At 37.5% G+C, this 22,558-nt stretch overlaps 1 protein-coding gene across 2 annotated transcripts in view; it reads left to right on the forward strand.

Moving 5' to 3' along the window:
• rnf34b (ring finger protein 34b) overlaps positions 1-22,558 on the forward strand; it is a 43,893-nt gene that overhangs the window by 12,684 nt on the left and 8,651 nt on the right. For both annotated transcript variants that reach the window (XM_067433600.1, XM_067433601.1), the window contains exons 2-5: positions 10,260-10,484; positions 13,945-14,397; positions 21,543-21,605; positions 21,881-22,082. In XM_067433600.1, coding sequence (XP_067289701.1) covers positions 10,260-10,484; positions 13,945-14,397; positions 21,543-21,605; positions 21,881-22,082 — 943 coding nt within the window. The remainder of the gene's footprint in view (positions 1-10,259; positions 10,485-13,944; positions 14,398-21,542; positions 21,606-21,880; positions 22,083-22,558) is intronic.

Consider the following 22,558-nt stretch of genomic DNA (forward strand, 5'->3'; position numbering starts at 1 on the left):
GGTCTCTGAGTTCTTCATACTATAATTAATGCAACAAACACACACTGCATTTTCTGAATAAGTGATATACATGGAAGTGTAAGTCGTGAAGTGAGCATTAATTTGATAGGAGACATGACATATATGAGGTTATCTGAACTAGTACTTTGTTAAGACAAAGACAAAAAGATGCAAAATACCATACAGAATAAACATTTTACAAGACAGTTATGTGTTTACATATAATGTCCTGGGGTGCATGTTCATTTATAGATGGTTTGTCTATAATTTGAGGCAAAAGATCTGTGTCTTAAGCTCTTTGTGTATAAGACTTCATGTGGCCACATTCTTTCCGGCCATAAAAAGATCTTATCAGATGGTTTCCAGGGTGACTGAAGAATCTCCCTCTGTTGTGTTGGGGGAAGGTATGCTAGTGAGCACAACTTTCAAAACATATTTGTTAAATGTAACTGGCGATTGTGTGTTTGATTCGCCTGAGTCGCTACACTGTAATAGTGGGAATTTGCTGATAAAATGTGAATTACTTGCAGTGGAGAAATGATGCAGGTGATTATAATGAGATTTCTGTTAGCGAGGATCTTGCATTCGACACATAATGACTAAATGCTTTCAAAATTCAAATACACACTAATTTCCATTCAAAGTGTGAGGCGTGTGTTTTACTTAGTGTTGACCTCACTTCTTCAGGGAGCAGCCATGAAGCGTGACTGGGTATAATTAGAGGGTTAATCACGCCTTAGATAATTCTGAATAATTCCTCTCATTCATAAGAGTACTACCTTCTGGCCTCGTTTCTCCCTGTGGTTTCTGTAATGACACTGTGTGTAGTGACACGTAAAGCACTGAATCTCCCAGGAAGCAAAAGGACACTGTCTTCTGAAAGAAAGCTTATTCTGAGTATAACCACTCTTCTGTATATTGCTTTTGCTTAATTTGAGTGGGAAAGCATTTCAAATCAGACATAAGGTGGAAGTATCAGGTTTAAAAAAAAAAAAAAAAAAAAAGTGAATTGTTGTAAATGAATGTGGTAATTATTTCCAGATATGTTTAGATCCCTGATATTGTACATATCAGTCAATGATATTAATCTGTTCAATCAATCATATTATTCTTTATTTGGTATCTGGTGCACTTTATAAGTCTGGAGAAATTTCAGATGGCGATAATCTGCCTTCATCTGTTTCATATTAAAAAATAGTGGAAATGAAATGAAATCTCCACCAGAAGATTATTATTGGAAATGCCAGTAATTTTGTAATAAAGTTAGCAACAACAATACCATTGTCTAAATACGGTATTAACAACATCTTATTAGATCCTATCAAGGTTCCTAAACGTTTTTAAAGGGATTCACCCAAAAATAGTGCTTTGATTTAAAAATGCAGTAAATGTGTTTTTTTTTTAAGAAGAAGAAGAAGAATTTTCACACAGCTCTTTTCCAAACAAGGAAAGTTTATAGTAAATCAGGGTTATTATAGTTAACCAAAACTGAAACTAAAACCATGAAACATTTTCATTGCTTGAAATGGTTAATAAACAGAACTGCATTGTCTTGCGGAAGAACATTGCAGCCGGAGCTACTTCTCTCTGTTTATGTCTAAGGCGAGTCACGCAGGGACTGTGCTCCTCCTCCGCAGCGGTTCCTACAAGAACGCTCTGAAATAGTCCCAATATAAACACTTATTATAAGTGTAATAATTCATAATGATTCAGGGGAAGACAAAAACATGGTTTGGAAAATGGATTCATGTTGTGCATTCCCATATAATTTTTGTAAATCTTCAGCACGAAAAAAGTTAGGGACAGCAGCTTTAATTAAAATAAAATATATATTCAGCTAGTTTCCTAGGCAACATTTTTCATTTTAATATATTTGACCTGAAATAAAATGTAAAAACTTTATAGATGTATAAAAAAACTAATATAAATGACAAAAACAAACATAATTACTTTAAAATAAAAATGGAAAATAAAATAATAATACAACTATAATAGTATCTCAATGATAGTTAAATAACACTGTAGTTGATAAATGCTCTGTTGAGCTCAAGAAAACATTTACTTTGAACTACATTTAGTGTAATATGGATCAGTTTTATGATGCTTTTAGGCATTGTTCGTGGCTTGACTTCTCATTTTCAGTTTTGATGAACTATTCCTTCAAGAAACATTTTTTAAACCAACAACATGTTCAAAGCTTCTCAGTCCCATATCTGCTGGTGTAATTAGTTATGCACTCTCATGCGAATGCTCATTAGTCAGAAGTCATTAAAAGTCGTGCATCTCTGTCAGTGGGAGGGATTTCAATTCTCTGTAGTTCTTCCTGAGCTTTGCAAAGACCGTTGCTGCAGGTGAGAGGAGAGATGAGGAATGAGCGTTTCCTTTATTACATTGTGAGTCTGAAGTGCTGATTCATTGTTTTTAAGAAACATCAGGATTCAGGCTCAGGACAGTGTCAAGTTATCTTATTCCCAGTGCTTAATGCAATCATACATTTCTGCATGTATTATATCATGAGCGCTGGAGACATTAGTCTGATTTTCAGCATGCACATCTCTCTGGATTCCAGTGTCCTCATCAATTAAAAATAAGTATTTACGATAAGATTCGCTTTTAAATGAGTCCCCGTGCAGCGAATCGTGACTTATGGGAACTGTAACGCTCTGTTTTCCTTGAAGGAAACAGAGCTCTCTGAGGCCTCTTGGCATGACGTGAGAGAATAGGTCATCATCTCTAAAAGCAGGAGACTGTATCGCTGGCGTCCTCCAGACTGTCAACCTGTCAGACACTACCAGAACCAATGCTGGGTCAGATGTACTTTAGCCAGATGGATGAGTTGTGCGCACACACATATGTTATATAAACATATAACATTATCCTTCGACTTTGTCTGTCATTTTTGTAACTTCCTATTTGATGCCTGTATATAATGCATTATGCTGGTATTCTTAAAGCACAAATGTTGAAGAAAGCATGGGGAAATGCATTACAATATTCAAGGTCAGGGTGTACTTTATTATCCCCAAGGGAAATTTCTCTTGGGCTCCAAAATACAACCACCACATCACATAAAACATATAGTTACAAAATAGCACAACATTACATAATTACTGTAAAGCTAAGAAATATTGCATTAATCAAATGTGTTACTTAGTTACTTTTTATGTAATAAAATAAAATAAAAAGTAAGGTCAAGTCTTTATTTATATAGCGCTTTATACAATACATTATATTTTTTTACAGTAAATTGTTTCGATGTAAACAGTTCATTTCACCAGCTCTAAAAGAAATTGCCATTGTTCAGCAGAAGTCGGTTCAGTGTTGATTCAGTTCCATTATGAAGGTCATCAATTGTTAAAGGAGTTCTTCTATTCAGTAGTTCTGTTGAAAACAGTGATGTCATCCTCTGGCTTAGTTAAGTTCCCATCCAAAAGTGTCATTGCAGTCCAATCAATAATATTGTTGAATGTAAATGTATATGTAATGTGTTGTTACTTTTGGATTTTTTTTCTAACCTGAGCTGGGTTTGCTTGTTTTGTTTAAAAAAATGTTGGCAAATGTTAAGGACCTTTCACACCAAGAGTGAAATAAACAAGCCTCAGGAAAATCAAATTCACTCTTGTACAGTAGTGTAAAACTAAGTAGTGTGTAAACTACGTAAAAAACGTAAATCTGTAAGAACGACGGCATGCTCGTATTACATTTTTAGTGTATAGGCATGCTCATTAGAATACATAGGCTATGTGCGCTAGTTTTTCTTTACAAAAGGACAGTGAAATTACTTGTCCGGCATGCCCTAAACAGCATCTTTAGTCTTTTCCGCTGATCCATGTGAACGGGAATCATTTTGATGACATTTCTATCTGTACCGAGGGGATAGTCTAGTTGACATGTTCTCTGCAGATACTTCAGGGCTGCATTGTGGTCGTGTCTAAGGTGCAGGTCTACCATCTGATTCAACAGACTATGGTAAATCTCAGGATAAAAAGAGAGGCTAATATTTTAAAATGTGTGCAATGCTTAATAGGGAGTTTGTTGACAGCACAGGCTAATCATACTTCCTGTTTCTAGTAAGAACTCGAGCTGCTGCGTTTTGGACAAGGGGGTAATCTAGCACTCGGAAAGCGTTCCACCCCTAGGGGCGGCCATTGCTAACCAAGCCATCACCTGCTGTTAGCATCCCATTGACTCCCATTCATTTTTGAGTCACTTTGACAGTGAATAACTTTACATCTGAGGCGTTTAAAGACTCCATTTGTCCATTGTTTATTTCTAAAGAAGCACGACCATGTATAAAACGCTCCATTACCTTGTATCTTACACTATCGCCTCGTAGAAGCTGTTTTTGTAAAAATAGGCTAACGATTGCGTCATAACCAACGCGACTCTGTCGCACAGTTGAGAAATTACCGTATAGACAGGAGGAGACGCTCGCAGGCAATCTTTAACTGTCTATGAGACAGTCGGGGGGACGTGGAGACATAAAGTCTGATAAAGTCAAGGGGGCAGAATGGGGAGAAGCCGATAGTGAGCCAAAAGCAACGAGAGAAAATATTTAAACAACGTGATTCAGCTTTCACTTTCCACAACTACTAGAAGACCTACAGCTGTCAGACAGGAGGCTCACGTCACATCTACGTCCTCAAGCTCAGTCTGAGGCTGCGCAGTTCGCTCAGCCATCAGGAAGTGTGTGCTCCTTACTGACCTCACTTTCCGCCGTTGAAGTCAATGGGATAGCTCTGTCCATTTCTTTTACTGTCTATGGTTTTGGACTAGGTGGAGTTTATTTATTAAGTGTGCAGGGCAGCCACCCAGTATAGCATTACAATAATCTAGCCTTGATTTCATGAACACATGAACTAACTGTTCAGCAGTTTTCATTGAGAGCATACATTTAATATAAACTACACTAACTCTCATGTGTACACAGCACACACAACGCCTCTGGACTTTCTCTCAACATGGTGACGAGAGCTGTCAGTCAATACATGGGAAACAAAGTAACTTGCGTTACTTATTTTAAAAAAAAGTAACTCTAATACTTTGTTGTAAATGTAAAAGTAATCCATTACTTTATTAGTTACTTGAAAAAAGTAATCTAATTATGTAACTTGCATTACTTGTAATGCATCATTTCATATACAGTACATTTTTCAATACACATTGTTTCAAAGCAGCTTCATAAAAATGTCATTGTTACAGTCAGGAATTATTATGTAATCAGTCAGAGATGAGAGTTTCAAAGTAATGTTTATATGGCAGTAATATACAGATATAAAAAAATGCAAGTTATGTGGTTAGTAAACATCATGTATTCACTATGAACATTAGTCAATGATTTCAGTTTGTGTTTGTAATGATAACAATATAAGGATAATATTTGACCTTGAGGTTTGAATGTCATTCCAAAGATTGGCCTCATCTGAAGTCCTTGCGAGTTTAAAAATCATGCATTATTTCATATTCTGTTATACAGGCTTCATAAAAGAGTGCTGCAATGTGTAAGTAACAAATGCATATATATACAAAAAATGCAAACTCTTGGGATTAGAAGCTGCCTTGCTCTTCTCTCAGTGGTTTTGTGATGGACGTGGCCGGCTCGCTGAGCTCACAGGGCTCTAATTGAAGTGACAGGGGGAAGCTGCGCCACTGGCTCTCTGCCAGACTGAAGCACGAGCAGCGGCTTCATGCTCTGACCTTATGTTACGCAACACGGAGATCACGCTAACTGCCATTCTGTTCAAATACTGAGTGCACTGCCAGAGGGATCCACTCAAACCCAGGGTGCACTTCATGAACAGCCAACATCATTTATAATGATAAATAGGAAATATTAGTGATCTACCAGAACAGACTTCAGTATGGGCTGGGCTTCTTGAACTGGTTTAGACTGGCTTTGTTTATTATAATTATAGTTATGGCTAATACCAAGTTACAACTGTTTTGCCGAAACGTTAATAACTGGTAATTCATTTTTGTACACTACCATTCAAAAGTTATTAATAATTTTATTCAGTAAAGACTCATTGCATTGATCAAAAGTTGCAGTAAATACATTTATTATGTTATAAGATTTCTATTATTTTTTTTTTTAATTGAAAGTAGGATCATGTGACACTGAAATAATAATAATAATAATTCATCTTTGCATCACAGGAATAAATTACATTATAAATATAAATTTAAATAGTTATTTTAAATAGTTATAATTTTTATTTTATTTATACAAATTGGTGAGCATATGATATTTCTTTCAAAAATGATAAACCATTGTACTAGTCCCAAACTTTTGAATGGTGTTTTTATGTATATTGTCAGGTCCATTGTATATTTCATTACAAATTATATTATTAGCATAACAATTTGAGTGGTGTTGCAAAATCAACCAGCCCTTTTACTCTAATGTCTGTATCACTCAATATTTGTTTAATATATATATATAAACGTTTTTTTTCGTTTTTTTTTTCAATTAATTATACTTTAAATGATCATTTATTTCTGTGATGCAAAGCTGAATTTTCAGGATCATTCCTCCAGTCTTCAGTGATCATGATCCTTCAGAAATCATTCTAATATTCTGATTTATTATGAGTGTTGGAAACAGTTCTGCTGCCTAATATATTTGATGAATAAAAGGTTCAAAAGAACTGCATTTATTCAAAATAAAAACATATTTTCAAATAATATAAATTTCCTTTACTATCAGTTTTTATCAATTTAACACATCCTTGCTGAATAAAATTATTGATTTATTTCAAAAAAAAAAGAAAGAAAATGACTGACCCCAAATTACTGACTATATATATACTGTGTATATTGTTGTTACAAAAGATTTCTATTTATAAATAAATAAATAAGTAAATATATTTTTAAAGCAAATATATTTATATATATATATATATATATATATATATATATATATATATATTTACTTATTTATTTATTTATTTAAAAATGTTCTTTTTTAAATTATTATTTTGTATTATTCTCTTTGGTTCTCTGTTCTCTGAAGAATCACTTATTTAATTGTTGTGTGCTCATTCATACAGAAAAAAAACTTCACATACAGCAGTGCTGGCCTGTATTATGTAAGTGTTTAAACAATAAAGCCATGGGCCAAATGGAGAGCCTGGCTTAACCTGCTCTGCACTGTGTAAGAGCAACAACAGATTTCAGCCGCTCAGCCAACACTGATACGTCAAACAAACACAGAACAGCCCATCGCTATCTCTGTCTCTCTGCTCCATAAGATGCATGTATGCTCATTTCAGCTCATCGATTCTCCTGCTCTTTAACAGAAGATGCATTCTTTTACTCCCCCACATCTGGAGTGTTATTCTGAGACAAGACATCACGCCATGTTGGGTCACAGACGTGATAAAAGCGGCCGGTCAGCTGCTGGTTAGCCATGTTTAATGATGTTTTTGTGCATTTGTATTCTTGAATGAGTGTTTATTGATTAACAATGGATGTTGTTGCCTGTACAAGGATTTTTATGTTTATTTCGAGTTCTTATGCTTTGCTGTCCATCAATACACCTTCAATCCTTCTGCCAAAATGTTTTATCTTGATTCACTTTTCCTGGGAAATCGCATACTTTTTTTTCAAGAGGATTGGTTGCAATAAATTAGATATTCACAAGAAGAATCAAAGTAACTATTGGTTTTTTTGTTGTTGTTGTTGTTTTACATTCAATCAGATCATCATTTTCTTTTTCTAAGTGAGCCAGAACAATCTACAAAGTGGACCAAACCGTATGGCAGGTGTATTATGACATATCCACCAGAGTAAAACCAACATCTAAATTTACACCTTAAGTAAATGAAAGCTTTTAGAAACCCCAGACTATTAGACCTTTGGAGTGTAAGAATATCCTGGTAATGCATGCTTTTTATGATTATTATGAAAGCATTGTTTGGTTTGTACGTGCATTTGGCTGAAACCCGAGAGACATCCATTAATCTCTGCTGTTTAGCTCGTACTGCCGTTTTGCTCTGCCGACACAGTTTTAACACTCCAAATGTGTTCTAGAATTAGCTGGACCTTGTCTTGCTCTAACAGCCATTTACACTGTATCATGTTTCTTTATGATTCACTTAAGGACTGCAAAGCATTGATTTATTTCAGATGATTACTAGCAGAGTTTATGAGTGTTGAGGTTGAGTGGATTCAGTTGTTTGTGTTGTACAAGTTATATAATGTGAAGATCAGTAAAGCATATATATTTGTTTTATTTAGTTTAGGATAGCATTTTGCAGTTGATGGAGATTTGTGGGATGCACATCCAGGACACGAAGCTCCCCTTCCACCACATCCCAAAGATGCTCTATTGGGTTGAGATCTGGTGACTGTGAGGGCCATTTTAGTACAGTGAACTCATTGTAATGTTCAAGAAACCAATTTGAAATTATTCGAGCTTTGTGACATGGTGCATTATCCTGCTGGAAGTAGCCATCAGAGGATGGGTACATGGTAGTCATAAAGGGATGGACATGGTCAGAAACAATGCTCAGGTAGGCCGTGGCATTTAAGCAATGCCCAATGGGCACTAAGGGGCCTAAAGTGTGCCAAGAAAACATCCCCCACACCATTACACCACCAACACCAGCCTTCACAGTGGTAACAAGGCATGATGGATCCATGTTTTTATTCTGTTTACGCCAAATTCTGACTCTACCATCTGAATGTCTCAACAGAAATCGAGACTCGTCAGACCAGGCAACATTTTTCCAGTTTTCAACTGTCCAATTTTGGTGAGCTTGTGCAAATTGTAGCCTCTTTTTTCTGTTTGTAGTGGAGATGAGTGGTACCCGGTGGGGTCTTCTGCTGTTGTAGCCCATCCGCCTCAAGGTTGTGCGTGTTGTGGCTTCATAAATGCTTTCCTGCATACCTCGGTTGTAACGAGTGGTTATTTCAGTCAAAGTTGCTCTTCTATCAGCTTGAATCAGTCGGCCCGTTCTCCTCTGACCTCTAGCATCAAGAAGGCATTTTCAGCCATAGGACTGCAGTATACTGGATGTTTTTCCCTTTTCACACCATTCTTTGTAAACCCTAGAAATGGTTGTGCGTGAAAATCCCAGTAACTGAGCAGATCATGCCACACTCAAAATTGCTTAAATTACCTTTCTTTCCCATTCTGACATTCAGTTTGGAGTTCAGGAGATTGTCTTGACCAGGACCACACCCCTAAATGCATTGAAGCAACGGCCATGTGATTGGTTGATTAGATAATTGCATTAATGAGAAAATATTACGCTGATCAGGCATAACATTATGAGGTGAATAGCACTGATTATCTCTTCATCACGGCACCTGTTAGTGAGTGGGATATATTAGGCAGCAAGTGAACATGTTGTCCTCAAATTTTATGTGTTAGAAGCAGGAAAAAAGGGTAAGTGTAAGGATTTGAGTGAGTTTGACAAAAGCCAAACTGTGACGGCTAGACGACTGAGTCAGAGCATCTCCAAAACTGCAGCTGTTGTGGGGTGTTCCTGGTCTGCAGTGGTCAGTATCTATCAAAAGTGGTCCAAGGAAGGAACAGTGGTGAACCAGCGGCGGGGTCATGGGCGGCCAAGGCTCATTGATGCACGTGGGGAGCAAAGGCTGGCCCGTGTGGTCCGATCAAATAGATGTGCTACTGTAGCTCAAATTGCTTAAGAAGTTAATGCTGGTTCTGATAGAAAGGTGTCAGAATACACAGTGCATTGCAGTTTGCTGCGTTTTGGTCTGCATAACCACAGACCAGTTAGGGTGCCCATGCTGACCCCTGTCCAGTGGGCATGTGAGCCTCAGAGCTGGAAGTGTTAGATGCTTTAAAAAATTCAGCTTTGAATCACATGAATATATTAAAAATCTATTTAAAATGGAAAACAGTTCTCTTAAATTGTAATAATATTTCACCATGTATCTGTTTTAATAAATGCAGCAATGGTGAGCATAAGATACTTCTTTTAAAAACATTTTCCAGCTTCTTTGTTTTCAAATTGTACGTGGAACCTCCGCAACTCTGATGCCATTATGTTAACCCCGCCCACCGACTCTATACACGATGTGATTGGCCTGACCAGAGTTTTTTTGTTTTTTTAGCTCGCAAGCCAACGGAAAGTTGCTAGACTATCCTGGCTGCAAATTAGATTTGCTGCCGCTAGAGTACGTCTAGATTTCTAGGCTAACACAAATCTGTGCTCTGTGGTAAAGTACAGGAGCGGTTTTGTCATTGCTTTATCATAACACATTTCGAACATGTCTTTCTTCTCCAGGCGGGGGCCTCCTCCATGTGGGCGTCATGTTGCGGGCTGCTGAATGAGGTGATGGGCACAGGGGCGGTCCGCACCCAGCAGCCAGGCTTTGGAGCCGGAGCCGGGCCTTTCCGCTTCGCCCCAAGTGCTGGTTACTCCACCTATCCACCCAGCAGCACCACCTCAGGAAGCGCAGGCCTGGCGTGCAAAGCCTGCGGACTGGCCTTCTCCGTGTTCAGACGAAAGGTAGGATGTCTGAGGTTTATGAAGGGTGATTTATACATTTTATGAATAAAGTATTGCTCCTGACAAGAGGCACAGGAAACATTGATCTTCAATGCCTATGTCTGGCATGCCTCATTTCCTGGCAAAGGACAGAAGTGATGAAAGATCTAAGCCAATATTTTCATATTAAAATGTTATTTCCTTAACTAAGACTAGTTGATGCATACCTCTCTCTTTTTACCTGGCGTAGTAAAAAGTCCCGGATGAAACATGCTCCCTTACATCTGTGAGGGAGGATGTTTCACCCGGGACTTTTTACTGCGCCGAGTCGAAGTACTCTCAGAAGTGCTATTCCACCATACATTATAGTTATAGAGCGATTAAGTGCACCAACTGAGACGTGCACCTACTGCTCAATAAGAGATAAAATAACGCCAAAATTTACAACGCCTATTTACATGTTGTGATGTGTATAGTTACATAAGACTGACGGTATATAGATATGACTTATTGTGCTAAGCTAGGTTAGCGGTGGCTGTATCAGACAGAGTTATGGCACCAGGGTGTCCGCGGGGTTTTAAAAAGTATTAAAAAGTGATAAATCTAAATTGTCAAATTTAAGGCCATTAAAGTGTTAAATGTGGTCTCGGAGGTATTATTTTTTCCAAATTAGGTATTATTTTTTCAGACTATCAGGTGTCCTATTCTGATTGAAATTCTATCTGCGTTCGCAATAGATCGTTTAAATATGGGCTTTAGCATATCTGGGCACATAATCAAAGATCTTTCGTCTCCGTGTCAACGTATGTTTGATGCTGACGTCATATTCAGCGGTCGTTCGGCATCATCTCAGAACGCTGCGGGCTCAACAGAAGTGGCTGGCTTACGTTTTATTTTATTTTACACGACTTGCTTCAAGGCATAATCTTCAACGACTATCCTCATAAGATCAATCTTAAATGATTTATATAAAGTCTAAAATGAACAAAAAGAGTTGTGAGAGAATGAGGCGCAATCCATTGACAGTAGTATATAAACAGTGAGATCCGCGTGTCTGTCTGCTCTTAAAGGGACAGCAGCCAATAAAGCTTCCTGTCAGTAAAGTTAGAGAACAAAGGGAACAGAGAAAATGACTTGCTGCTCTTGACTGAATAACTTTTGTAGCTTTAATAAGGATTAACTATTTAATTTATAGTTTATGCAGTGCAGACTGCATGTAACTTTGATAACTTTATTACATTTCTGTATATTTCCTAACTGTTAAGACAGGAAAGGCAGGAGTAAACATGGTATTTATTATGGGTTTATGTTAGCATTGTTTTAAGTTTACTTAAATTAAAAACAGTTATATTTTTGAAGCCTAATAATAAATGTAAAATGAAAAAAATCAGTAGCTGTATTAATATCAGTAATACTGGCCTTCATTCATAAAAAGATGCCATTTAAACAAGTATTTAAAATATACCGTCTTTATGTTGTTTCTATATTATTTTGATTAACTGTGAAATTATTATATTAAAAAATATATTAAAAACGTACAAAAACATTAATTTTTTTATTGCGACTAATCACAGAAAAAATTTGTGATTAATCTAGTTAAAGTTTTTAATCGATTGACAGCACTAGTTTTTAGTATTTTGTTAAATTCAACAACTTTTCACAGTTATAGAAATGTAATATTTGGCTCAGGTTTTGTTGTTGGAAAAAAAACACTAAATAATTGAATTGCTGATTTACCAATTATTAATTGAAATCAAATGTTTATGCAGTAACGCTTCTCCTTAACCAACCTTTGTGAATGTTGAGATCTATTTTACTGTGTCAGAATAATAACTTATAACCTCCTTATTAACTTATAACCTTATTTCCTCCTGGTGTCAATTCTAAATCTATTCTTTCTTGTATGTTATATATGTCAAAATCTGTGTAAATAATAGAAAGGTCGCTGATTAACACTTGCAATTCAGTGTCGTGATGGTTTTAAAAAATATTCTGAAGGTAGTAAAAAAGGTATTAAAAAGTAGTAAATTTAACTTAAGGATAGCTGTATATACCCTGGGCACGCACGGAGATGAGAATGGTATGTATAGACTTAGCTAACTTTGGGAATACAGTGATACGTGAATAAGCGAAAGTACCAAAAAAATCAGTGTGTTCCTTAATATTTTCCACAAAGCATCAGTGTTTTGAAATCCTATCAGCACTTTCACACCTGTCTGCAGACGCTCAGATGCCCAGACGGTGTGATACTGCGGACACTCACTCCAGCACACATATGCACAGACCTGATGGATAGACCTGACATTAACCCAGAGTGCAATGGTTTGATTGAACAGCTCATTCATCAGCAGGGTGGCGTTTGATAACAGCCGCTGAGCTTGCCAACAGAGATTCCAAAACTACCTCTGAGTCTGAAAATGCCTTGTAAAATAAAGTTCATGACGCAGTAATTTAGAGATGGATGTGTCTGTATTCTCTCAGTGTTAATGAAAATAAATAAAGCATGACATAATTAAATCACTAGTCTAATGCACACATAATAGTTGACTATTTATAGCAATACTGTAATGGTTGAAGCATAAAACTACAAGTTGGTTGCGTGTTGTGCTTCGGCTCCGCTATTCTGTGCGGGAGAGTCTGATGGGTTGAGGCGCAATGCTGTTACAGATATCAGATATCAGTGTATATATCAGTGTTTATATCAGGATTATACACTAGTTTTATCCTTGTAGCAGATCCTTGTATCCTTGTATAAACACTTATATCAGTGTTTATATCTGAACTATAAACTAGTTTTATCCTTGTAGCCTACTTCTCTGATATATGACTATTTTGAATATTCTTGAGACAAAAATAACGATACTGTGTATTTGAATGTTCTGGTGTGATTTTGTTTAATAGACACCGGTGAATCGTAGTACAGTACTGTAGTATAATCTTTTCTGGTTCATGGATTCTTAAGATAACAGTCAACCATTGAAATTTCGAACCGTTTCGAATCCACCTCGTTTACTGAAATCATGTGATTTTGGCAGTTTTGATATGCGCTCCAAACCACTGAATCGAAACACAAATGTTTTAAACCTTCAAGAAGCAGAAGGTGCATACCAATTTGCGTACATATGCACTATACCACTATACCACTGTGTAGAGGTGACCGAAATAATCAAAATCTTATATCATCACGATATTGATTTTATTTCATGAAAATCACAAAATAGGTATTTTTGCTTTGAAAAAGGTTATGATATCAAAACTTTTGAAACGTTTGAAATTGTATAATTCATATCACCATTTTCAATATCATTTAAAAATACTATTGCCTAAAAATCTGATAACATATCGAAGACAAGAAGGCAGTGATAAAGAAAGCGCGAAGAAAACTACAATAGAACAGACACAAGTGAAATAGACCTACCATAGTATAAGTAAAGTGTGTCATTCAAATTTAGTTGATTTATCTCTCTCCCTCTCTTCACAGCACGTTTGCTCGGACTGCAAGAAGAGCTTCTGCTCGCTGTGTTCTGTACTGCAGGAAAACCTGCGGCGCTGCGCCACCTGTCACTTGCTGTGGGGCACGGCCTTCCAGCGGCCCAGGTTAATGCGACTCCGCGTTAAAGACCTGCGGCAGTACCTCACGCTGCGAAACATCAACACGGACACCTGCAGGGAGAAAGAGGACCTGGTGGACCTGGTGCTCTGCCATCTGGGTGCCGAGCTGGAGATCGGGGAAGATGATGAGGAGGAGGAAGAGGAAGAGGAGGAAGTAGAGGAGGCGGAAGCCGACACGGACAGTCTACCATCACTTCCGCGCTCTCTCTCCACACCGCCCGCTTCCACGGCGCACTCCTCCTCCCAGCAGTCGGCGCTGTCCGTAGCCGTGTCTCAGGGAGAAGCTCTCAGTCGCAGCGATAGCTCAGGGACAACCAATCAGGTGAGGCGCTTTCTTTCTGTCACTTTGCCAATGATTTCCCACGTATTGCATCACCAGAACCTCAATTGGTGACTAATATTCTTATTTGTTTCAATTAAGCAGACAATTTTAGGCTACAACCACTCTGTCAAGCCCTGTTTACACCTGGTATTAAGATGCGTTTTGGTTCAAGGAACTGTATGTAAGAAATATATTTCAATTAATCATAAAATGGCCCTGATATGTCACTAGACATTAAGAAATCATGTTAATTTCAAATACTTATATCACTGACAACAGTAGACCAGCCAGGATATTGTCATTTAAAAGTTGTTGCAGCCCTCAACTGATGTTGATGTTGACATGTTGTGTTTTGGCCTGAAGCTCCGCCCTCTAGCTATCGACCAATCATGAAGTCAGGAGTCTTTGTGTACCAACGTTCCTGCTGGATCAGGGGGGAGGGGAGGAGGGGATAGTGATTGCAGTACCAGTTTTGGCCACAATCTTACATACACTTCACATGTAGATGAGGGAGACATATATATGTTTATACCTAGGGTGCTTCTCAATACTCAAATTGATGCTTCCTCGTATCCTCGCTCCTTTGTCGCTTTCCAAAAACCAATCAGCCATCTTAAAGAAATAGTTTACCCAAAAATGAAAATTTGATGTTTATCTGCTTACCCCCAGGGCATTCAAGATGTAGGTGTGTTTGTTTCTTCAGTAGAACACAAATGAAGATTTTTAACTCCAACCGTTGCTGTACCAGCCGTATAATGCATCTCAATGGGGTGTAATTCTATGAGTTAAGAAAAACATGCACAAACAACTTCAAATTAAACTCTGTGGCTCATGACGACACAATAATGTCTTAAGATATGAAAAGATCGGTTTATGTGAGAAACCGAACAATATTTATATAATTTTTACCTCAAATACAACACTATGTCCAACAGTTGCGAGCGCAACATCACTTCCGCTGGGAGAGGTCAAATGTTCACAATATGGTCTCAAATGAATACAAGCAGCGGAAGTGATTTCTCTCACATATTGTACGCCATATCGAGTCATTTGACCTCATCCAGCAGATGGCGTGCTCACAGCTATTGGACATAGTGTTGTATTGAGGTAAAAAATTCTATAAATACTGTTCCGTTTCTCACACAAACCGATCGGTTCGTGTATTAAGACATGAGTGTCGTCACAAGCCGCGGGGTTTAATATGAATTTGTCTGTGCATGTTTTTTTTTACTCTCATAGAATTACACCCCATTGACATGCATTATACGACTGGCACAGCAACGGTTGGAGTTAAAAATCATCTTCATTTGTGTTCTACTGAAGAAACAAACACATCTACATCTTGGATGCCCTGGGGGTAAGCAGATACACATCATATTTTCATTTTTGGGTGAACTTTCCCTTTAATGTAGCCTGACGTGGTCATACTCAATTCTAGTCAGAATATGAGTCTGAAACTGCTCCATTGGGCTGTGATTATGGGGCGTGTTTCAACCGAACCAGAAAAGACATTAATTGGATAGACCTACAACCAATCAGAGCAACGAAGCTATGTCAACAGAGCTCAACTGCACTGTGTTGGCATGTTTTTTTCCGCGCGTTGTTTTCTATGTCCGCGGGTTGAAGCGACTATTATGTGATATATAGACCCATGAGTCTCTTTTGTCCACTTTCAACCACTTCTGTCTCGATTTCTTTGAGGGGGAGGGGGTCTATGTGTGGGTAAATGTACGAGGTTTTTTTTCAGATCTTTTGGTCAAATGGAAAAAATATGCTTGCGCAATTTGCATATGAACGTGTCCGGAGGCAACTGAAAACATAGCAGCGTCCGTTTCTACTCTGATAGTCACAAGGCCACTTCAAACACTGTGAGTGAGTGTTAGAAATGAGGGATAGAGAGAACATTGTGTTGGTATGTTTTTCATCTTTAAACCAAACTTGGGTCTCTAGCTGACAACGTTTAAGTCTGACTAGCACGCTTCTCATTAGGTCAGTAGGCTGTCTTTTGCGGCTGTTCGACACATTAGACCACATGACCACAGTCCAGTCGAATGGTTTATGGCTACCTCTGGGAGTGGTTAAAAGGTGACTCAGTTTTGACAACCGCCTTTACTTACAGCAGTGAGTCCCGTTCACACAGCAACGTGCAGTAGCGTCTGTATGAACGTGCAATGGGAGTTAAGACTGTTTTCTTTTTTCAGTAACCATAGCAACTGTTATCAAAGTAATATCAAAGATGGCGGAGTCAATAAAACTAAAAAGTCGTATCGCTTTTGACACGACAAGGGTCCAATTTGCTCGAGTTCCTCCATCAAATCTTCATTAAACCGACCAGCAGCTTTTATATCCGGTGGAGAACAGTAAATGGATCTAAAACCTTCAGATGACACACAGCTCATATCTCTGTCACTGTAAGTTACTGAAACCACACAGAAAAACCCGTAACACAAGATAGACATGCTTTAGTGGAGCGCAGAGCAGCTCTCTCACACTGTATGATAGTTATCCAGTACGTTTCCGATCACACAGAGTGGGTTTTCCAAGAATATGGTTGTGAGTTCTTGAAAATGTACAGGTGGGAGTTCAGTTCAGAATGAGGTTGCCACTCCTGTAAATAACGGTACTGTGTGTGAACCAATCGGCAACCTCCCCCAGTTTCTAATGAGGCCAATACGGAAGTGACTTAGACTGCAATTCATCGACTGGCCACTAGGGACAGGCTCCAGAAGGAAGCAGAATCTCATTGAGCCCCATGTTAACATGCCCAACTTTATAGCAGAAAAAAACATGTTTACAGCCTGGTACTAATTTTGGTTTTGGTCTTTATGTGCAAATTTTCCCCTTCATGACAACTGTGAGGGGTGAATTTTTATAACTCATTCGTTTACGTTGTATAAAGCCTTAAAGTTCTGCATAAGTAAGGGCGGGGCCACTTTGAGTGACAGGTGGACAGCCATTTATCCGCAGTCTGTTAGTCATCGCGTCACCTCAGCTCCGCCCGCGTCCCGCCTCTTTGCCCATTTTCTGTTCAATCAATCAATCAACTTTATTTATATAGCGCTTTTACAATCACGATTGTTTCAAAGCAGCTTCACAGTGTCAAACAGGATAATATTGCGACAAAATTAGATTTGGCTGTACAGTCGTACTGGAGAAAACAGTGATGCTATCAGCTTATTTTAATGTATCATATAGCGACAATGTTGGCAGATCAGTATTATAGTTTATAGAATTAAATAAGACCTAATTCATACATTTTATTTGTATAATAAGTTGAATAACTTTAATCATATTTTTAGTGTCCCCAACTGAGCAAGCCAAGCCAAAGGCGACATTGTTATCCGGGAGTGGCACGTAGTAACGCTGCCAAGATGGCAACGGCTACCTCGACCCTACTTTACGCTTCAGAACTGCACTTCAGAATCTTGTGGGTGACGTCACGGACACTACGTCCATCATTTTTTTACAGTCTATGGTGTGAACGTACCCGTATTAAGGACTCGAACACTAGACTGACAACCGTATTCTGTTGCTGCGCGAACTCCGAAATTGCGCACTGTTTTCTTTGCTCTTTCTTTATCACTGTCTACTTGTCTTCAGTGTGTTTGAGAGATTTTTAGGCAATAGTTAGTTTTTTTAAATTATATAAAAAAAGAGTAGGTGCTACATTTGAATTTGAACTTACTTTGCGACCGTTAGTAAAGTATGTTTTATATAGTGTGGATGTGTGTAGTATGAATGTAATCCGGATGTACTACATACACCATGTTGTCGTTATCATATGACCTACCAGCATATGTTGCTTCGCTTCACCTCCATTCACAAATCTTCTCCCGTTGCCTCATGGGATAGTAAAGTGTCCATCGTATGCACACTTCAGAATCTGCGGGAAGTAATAGGTAATTTTCCCCTACTGTTTTATGAGTACTAATATTCGGATATACTGCTCTGTTGGCGTACTCTTTTTCGCAGACTACAAAGTAGGAAAGTGTTCTATTTCAGACGCAGTGTTGACTTTATTCAAAACGACTTAAAAATTTGTCATAAGAGCTAACAATATATGCAGTACACAATGACAAACTATATACAGTATGTGTATATATATATATATATATATATATATATATATATATATATATATATATATATATATATATATATATATATATTATTTTTACTATTTTGTTAAATAATATTTATTTATAATATTTTATTATATTATTTTTAATGGTTTAAATGGCCACTTAAAAGAGTAATATTTATAAAACACAACAGTTGACACATTTACACATTCAACCTTTAAATGGCTTACCGAAAAATTGCACATTAAAGTATTTTTTTACTTTAAAAAAATTGCCAAAAACCTCAGTTTCTTCTAATGTGTTGCTTTAACATCGCTGTCAATTATGATCTTTACATTTTTGTTGCGTTTTAATGTAGCATGCTTACAGTTACATACTGTTACATAGTGTGAATGTTCAGAGTAAAATCATACAAATTAATGTAACTCTTATAAATGTTGGTAAATATATCTGACAATGTTGTTTGATTGCTGTTGTTGTTTTATCAGCTTCCATATTGCGAGACTGACATCATGACGTCAGTTCCCGCCCATGTCGTACGTTGCACATTCTGAATACATAAGCAAGGATTTCTTCTCAATCTTAAACATTTTTACACCCTATTCTATTGACTCTTGTTCTCTGTACAGTTATTAAGCTGCTTACAACCCTCAGTTAGCAGACACTCATCCGCTCTGACGTGCTTTGATGCGACGTGACCGCGTGGATACTGGAAACAGCTGTACTCCACGAGGCTAGCCATGACGTTTAAGCCTTTCCTTTTTATTTAGATGTGACATGCTGAGCGTGTTACATAATGTTGGAACAGGTTGTCTGATCGTTCCTGAAAGACTTACTACACTTACAGTTGAATAGCACAGGCATTTAAGTGCTTTTTAAGAGGCAAATGACTAAGTTTGATAAAGACGTAATTCACCCTGAAGTTTTAGAGAGTATGTCTCTGTGTTGGGGAAGAGACTGTGATGGTCTAGTGTGACTTAAGAGCCTGAGTTGGCAGACTGACCCATTCATTATTAATACGCAGCCAGCCAGAAAAACTGCACGACTGTATGTGGCCCGCATGAGATCTCAGTCCATGTGCTGAGCCCTCTCATAAAGACAGTCGTTCTTCTGCAAGACAACAGACAGGAAGAACACAGAGCCATTAGCTAATTGTTCTGAATGCGGCAAATAGGGAGGAGAGAGAGAGAGAGAGAGAGAGAGAGAGAGAGAGAGAGAGAGAGAGAGAGAGAGAGAGAGAGAGAGAGAGAGAGAGAGAGAGAGAGAGAGAGAGAGAGAGAGAGAGAGAGAGAGAGAGAGAGAGAGAGAGAGAGAGAGAGAGAGAGAGAGAGAGAGAGAGAGAGAGAGAGAGAGAGAGAGAGAGAGAGAGAGAAACAACCAACCAACCAACTAACAATACAAACGCTGTCCGCACAGTCCTTGTGTGAATGACACAGGGAAGAAATTATTGCAATAAATAAATGATTGAATCTGTAATGTGTTGTTATTTGATGTACAGTAGCAGAACCGTGGGAAGCTGTGAGGATGTGATGGTAGATGGGTTTAATTTATTTTATTTTTTTAAGTGCTGGCCAATGGATTAATCGTCATCCGAACTAAAAGTTTGTGTTTACATAATATATGTGTGTATACTGTGTATAATTATTATGTATATATAATATACACACACATGCATGTGTATATTTAAGAAAATGTTTATATTTATATATAAAATATGTATATTTATGATATAAAATATATACAGTATATACATGCAAATATTTCTTAAATATATACATGAAGGACTATTTATTATATATATACTTAATAATTGTACACTGTATACACACATATATTATGTAAAAAATATTTAAATTAGGATGTGATTAATCTATTGCCCAGCACTATACTTTAATCAAATAAAATGTATATTACAAATACTTAAATAAAATAGGGTCATGTATCTTATGAATATTTTTGTAATGCATCTCAATTTGAGTTCTATTATATTATATTAATTATAAAGTTAAAATTCTGTTATCATCACAGAATCCTGAAAAAAAATCATCATGTTTTCCACAAAAATGTTAAGCAACACAACTGTTTTGGACATTGATGATAATAATAATAATAATAATATAATAATAAAATAATAATAATAATAAAATAAAATGCATGTTTATTGGCCAGATTTCTCAAGGATTATGTGACACTGGAGTAATGATACTGAAAATATATTATATTCAATATATATATATATATTATATACTATATTCAAATGAAAAAAAAAAACTATTATTTTGATTTGTAATATTTTACAACATTATTGGTTTTGCTGTGTTTTATTAGTATTATATATTGTTATATATAATATTTTTCTTATTTTTCTTTTTTTATTTGTTTATATTTAATATGGCTTGAATTTATATTGAAACTTCAATAAAAAGAAACTTTAATAAAAACATTTTATATTTTAAGGTTCACTGTGAAATATTTGAGGATCTTTTGACAGAAGTGCTATATAATATACATCACTCTGTTTTCAGTGGTGTATAAAGACCTTGCATAATGAACCGTTTTGTTTTTATTACCTTAGAATGAGCTGTTTCTAGCGTCTACACGCACCGTGGGTCTTCTTACAGTGAAATCGCCATTTTGCACCGTTGCACCATTTTCTCTACAGAGCGCTAGTCACTCTCTTTTCTCTCAGACGATGCCATTTTTGTCCTGTATCAGCCACCATAGCTTCTCTATGTGATGTGAAAGGGAGGGGTGAGCGGTGGGTGATTGCAATTTACAACCTCACCACTAGATGCCGCGAAAATGTACTTCAGGTCTTTGCATTTTAGTCTTAATTTTATTTTCTGGCTAATCCACTATTGATTAATTTAGCATATGTTTTTTTTATCAGTATCCATAGCTTTAATTTATCCAGGCTTCTTTTCTATAATAACACAAAGGCTAGAGAGGAGAGATGATGGGATCTGAACTAACAGCACCTGAGTGATCCCCTCGCAGAACACACATTCTGACTTCAACCGGATTTTAATCTGATTAATCTTGATTTCTGTGTTTTATCTTCAGGAACATAGAGAGACTGCATCAGTTTCCCTCCTCAACCTGGAGCCTCATGACGACATACTGGAGGTGAGACAAACCATCCGTGTTCATTTCTGACCAAATCAGCATGCCTTGGTTGATTGTGCCACCTACTGTGAAGACGATTGGGTTACTTTAAACTTTAAAACCCCTCGATTCTCTCATAATCCATTACCATGAATAATTCAGTGGCATCCACTAATTCTGCTTAGCATTTGGCAAATACTTAGGAGAACATCTACAGAAGTTAAGTCTTATGTAATATCAGAGTGTACTAAAGATAAATGTTACAACGCATCTCTGTTAATGTCTGTCCTGAGCAGGCGAGCCCAGCGACGCAGAGACGTGCACGTGCCTCCCTCTCGGACCTGTCCCGCGAGGACGACATCGAGAGCCTGACGGTGCGACAGCTGAAAGAGATTCTCGCCCGGAACTTCGTCAACTATTCAGGCTGCTGTGAAAAATGGGAGCTGGTGGAGCGCGTCCATCGCCTCTACAGAGAGAACGAACTCAACAGAAGATCAAGTGAGACTCAATGTGTTGCATTATAAAGCGAGGATAGACTCTTTCTAAAGTGGTCTACTTTTACTGTGCTTGTTTCTAAAAAATCTATAGTCAGTAAAAAATATTCATAGGCAACAAGAGAACGGTAGACATTTTAGGAGCTTCTCCAGACAGTAGCACCTAGCACCGCATCTGATGAGACAAACCACAAACTTCAGGGGACCAGTCGATCCGGAGCGGCTGTTTCCAGCTGAGTCACAATATAAACATTTAAGTGCTACAGTCGTACTGACGGAAACGCATTCACTCAATAGTCGCGGACTAGCCTGACGTGGTCATACTCAATTCTAGTCAGAATATGAGTCTGATACTGCTCCATTGGGCTGTGATTATGGGGCGTGTTTCAACCGAACCAGGAAAGACCTCAATTGGATAGACCTACAACCAATCAGAGCAACGAAGCTTCGCATAATGTTAGTTGTCAAATGTCAACAGAG

The sequence above is a fragment of the Pseudorasbora parva genome, chromosome 23 (genome assembly GCF_024679245.1).
Source record: "Pseudorasbora parva isolate DD20220531a chromosome 23, ASM2467924v1, whole genome shotgun sequence".
Lineage (NCBI taxonomy): Eukaryota > Metazoa > Chordata > Actinopteri > Cypriniformes > Gobionidae > Pseudorasbora > Pseudorasbora parva.